Raw genomic sequence first — 2,847 nt, 5'->3', positions numbered from 1 at the left:
CCGCCTGAAGACTCCAAGGAGCCTTGTGGGTGAGAGCTCCAGAGCGGATGGGAATAACCCCCTCACACAGGCCGCCCAGGCAAGAAGAGACCAGGGGTCCAACCCCAACCTGGGAAGAGGAAAACGTCTTTCCTGGTGCTGAGAGCTGGGATCGCTCCCTAGAGCCTGGGAATAGAGGGATGGGGCAGGAGTGACCTTACCCCCAGCCCCACCTGGTGACAGCAGCCCTGCAGCTCCCGAGCGGGGAGGAAGAGGCAGGAGCATCCTTTTTTTTTTTTTTTTTGACAAATGCCTTTATTTGCTACCAGATTCAGGTCTATTGCACAGCAGGCCCCGGAGGCTGGGGGGCGCGCGCCCTGCCCCTGCTCAGTGCTGGACGCGGCGGATGGATTGGATCTGGTTGGTGTGCGCCTGGCTGCTGTATTCGTTGTACTTCTTGAACTCGCCGTTCTGTCTGTCCCGCTCCAGCACGTACTGGTAGCCCCTGTATCCTGGGTACTGGTATGCCACCCACCTGCGGGGACAGCCTCCCTCAGTGCTCCGGGCCAAATCTGCCCCCCACTCATCCCCTCCTCTCTGCACCGTTGTCTCCTCCTGCCCCTGTCCCTCTGCACCTCCTTTTTTACCCTATGTTGGAAGTATGGAGGTGCCTCGTGGCCAGGGGTGGCAAGCACAGAGTCCCCTCCCTTTGGGATGCCCCATCCCATGGGATGCTGGTGCCCCCCCGCGCCAGCAGGACTCACGCTCCAGAGTTGACTTTGATGGATGCCACCTCCTTGTTGCCCCAGCCCATGGCCTGCAGCGAGGGGTAGTCGTCGCTCAGCTCAAACTTGTGCCCCTGGAAGTTCTCCGCCTCGTAGAGGATGGCTTTGCTGTCGTTGTGGTTCTGCCGGAGCAGCGGGACGGGGCTCAGCGCCCGCGGCCCCCCTGCCACCTGCTCCACTCGGGGGGCTGAGGCGGCGGCGAGGGGACACGGGTAGCGGATGGGGCCGGGGCGACGCAGCGCACGGAGAGGGGCAGCAGGAGGAGGGGGAACTGGGCTGTGGGAGGTTGTTCAGCCACTGCCCCCACGGCCCTTCCCTCCCCTCCGGAGCCCCGCACGGCCCCAGGGATCCTGCCCCCCAGGGCGAGGGGTGTGTGGAGCCAGGGCACAAGCCAAGGCACCCAGGGGAGCCGGGCTGTGGGCGCACGGGGCTGTCCTCCAGCCTGGCACCCCTCACCAAGAAACCCCAGGCCCCGCCAGACGATGCTGCTCATCACGGGCTGCTCATGTGCAGCTGCATGAGGGCAGCAGGTTTGGGCAGGAGCCCAGGACAACAGTGGCCACGTCTGTGGCTTCCTCGCTCCTGCTGCTGCTGGGGGCCGCAGGGTAAGGGCAACTCCTGAAAGCCCCATCCAAGCGGTGCACCCGGCTCCGCAGGGCCCTGCTGGGTGCTGGGCACCAAGGGGTTAACTGTTGGGACACTGATGAGCGATGCCGCACTGTCCCCCCATGCCCAGCCCCCACACGCATCTATCTGCACGGAGGAGCAGTCCTGCCAGTGAGGAGTGATCTTATCGTGGCCCCTTTATTAAAGCCCAAGCATATCTGCCTGGGGATTATTAAAAATTGGGGGGGGACCCCGCTCGGAGGCGCAGACGTGCCGGTACTGCAAGCACCAGTGTCTCTGCAGATGGAGCGATAGAGGCTGTGTCTGCACGGGAACGGTGTGGGCACCCCAGGACAGGGGAGGACACAAACCCCCGGCCCCCAGGAGCCCCTTCAGCCCCCTGGGCCCTGCCAGCAGCTCCTCTCCTCGCCCCAGGCATGCAGCCAGCTGTGCTTCCAGCACGGTGCGGGTGGCGAGGCACGGAGACCCCAGCTCTTGAGTGCACAGAGCAGCCAGTTTATAAGAGCAATCGGGACGGCATTTCAGGCTAAATTTTAGACCTAAAGAGCTTCTCAGCGTCCCCTGGCTGCAGAGAAGTGAGGGTCAGATGGTTCCTCCATTGAGCCTCTGGCTCCCACAGCAGCTCCGTGCGTCCCTCGTGCCTCCGCCTGCAGCACCTGTGTCACTCCCTGCATCCCTGTGCCCGTCACCCACCGCTCCATCCGTCCCTCTGCCACCCTCCGGTGCCGTGTGGACAGGCGGGACGGCTGCTCCGGCCGCTGGCACTCGGTGCCCACGGGCGCCCATAACTCACCGCGCATTTGATGGGCCGGAAGGAGAGGAGGTGCTCGGTCCTGTAGCCGCTGTTCCCACTCCAGGCCTCCCACCGCGGGTAGTCGCCCTTCTCCAGGATAAACTGCTGCCCCTGGTACTCGGGGTACTCAAAGCCCACCCAGCTGGAAGGAGAGGAGGAAAGAGCTGAGGGAGGCCGGACGCAGCCCGGGGACCAGCAGCACAGGGCAGGGGCACCCCTGCCACCCCTGTGGCTCTGTCACTGAGGCGGGCTCTGGCTAGTGGCAGGTCCCATCTCCCCAGGGCCGGGGCTGCCCAGCTCCCCAGGCACCCCCTCTGTGCTTTGCAGGTGGGGAAACAGGCACAGTGTAAGCAGTGTGGGGAGGGAGGCTGTGTGGTGACGCTGCAGCCACCATAGCAAGGACCCAGCTCTCCTGGCAACTTGGCAACCCCTGATAGCATCCAGGGAGCAAAGGGGGTTTGCAGGAGGAAGGTGCCCGGGGCCGCGAGGCTGGCGGGGCACTTACGGGCCCGACTCCACCTTGATGGAGCGGATCTTGCGGAAGCTGCGCTCCATGATGCTGGGGCACTCCATGAGGAACTCGCAGCGCTTGCCCTGGAAGCTCTCTTCCTCCCACACCGTGATCTTGAACTGCCCCAGGGTGTCCATTGGTTCGCTGGTCAT

At 64.4% G+C, this 2,847-nt stretch overlaps 1 protein-coding gene across 1 annotated transcript; it reads right to left on the bottom strand.

The window, feature by feature from the left end:
* Nucleotides 1-282: 282 nt before the first annotated feature.
* CRYBA2 (crystallin beta A2) lies at nucleotides 283-2,847 on the bottom strand. Its single transcript, XM_010215335.2, has 4 exons — nucleotides 2,690-2,847; nucleotides 2,185-2,326; nucleotides 744-886; nucleotides 283-514 (listed from the first exon to the last, which is right to left on the bottom strand). The coding sequence occupies exons 1-4, from the start codon at nucleotides 2,845-2,847 to the stop codon at nucleotides 367-369; spliced, it is 591 nt and encodes a 196-aa protein (XP_010213637.1). The 3' UTR covers nucleotides 283-366.

The sequence above is a fragment of the Tinamus guttatus genome, unplaced genomic scaffold (assembly GCF_059628265.1).
Source record: "Tinamus guttatus ecotype Peru unplaced genomic scaffold, ASM5962826v1 Tinamus_guttatus_pri_ptg000060l, whole genome shotgun sequence".
NCBI classification, from domain to species: domain Eukaryota; kingdom Metazoa; phylum Chordata; class Aves; order Tinamiformes; family Tinamidae; genus Tinamus; species Tinamus guttatus.
Note: the sequence above shows the minus strand (reverse complement) of the source record. Positions and strands in the feature narration are given on the sequence as shown.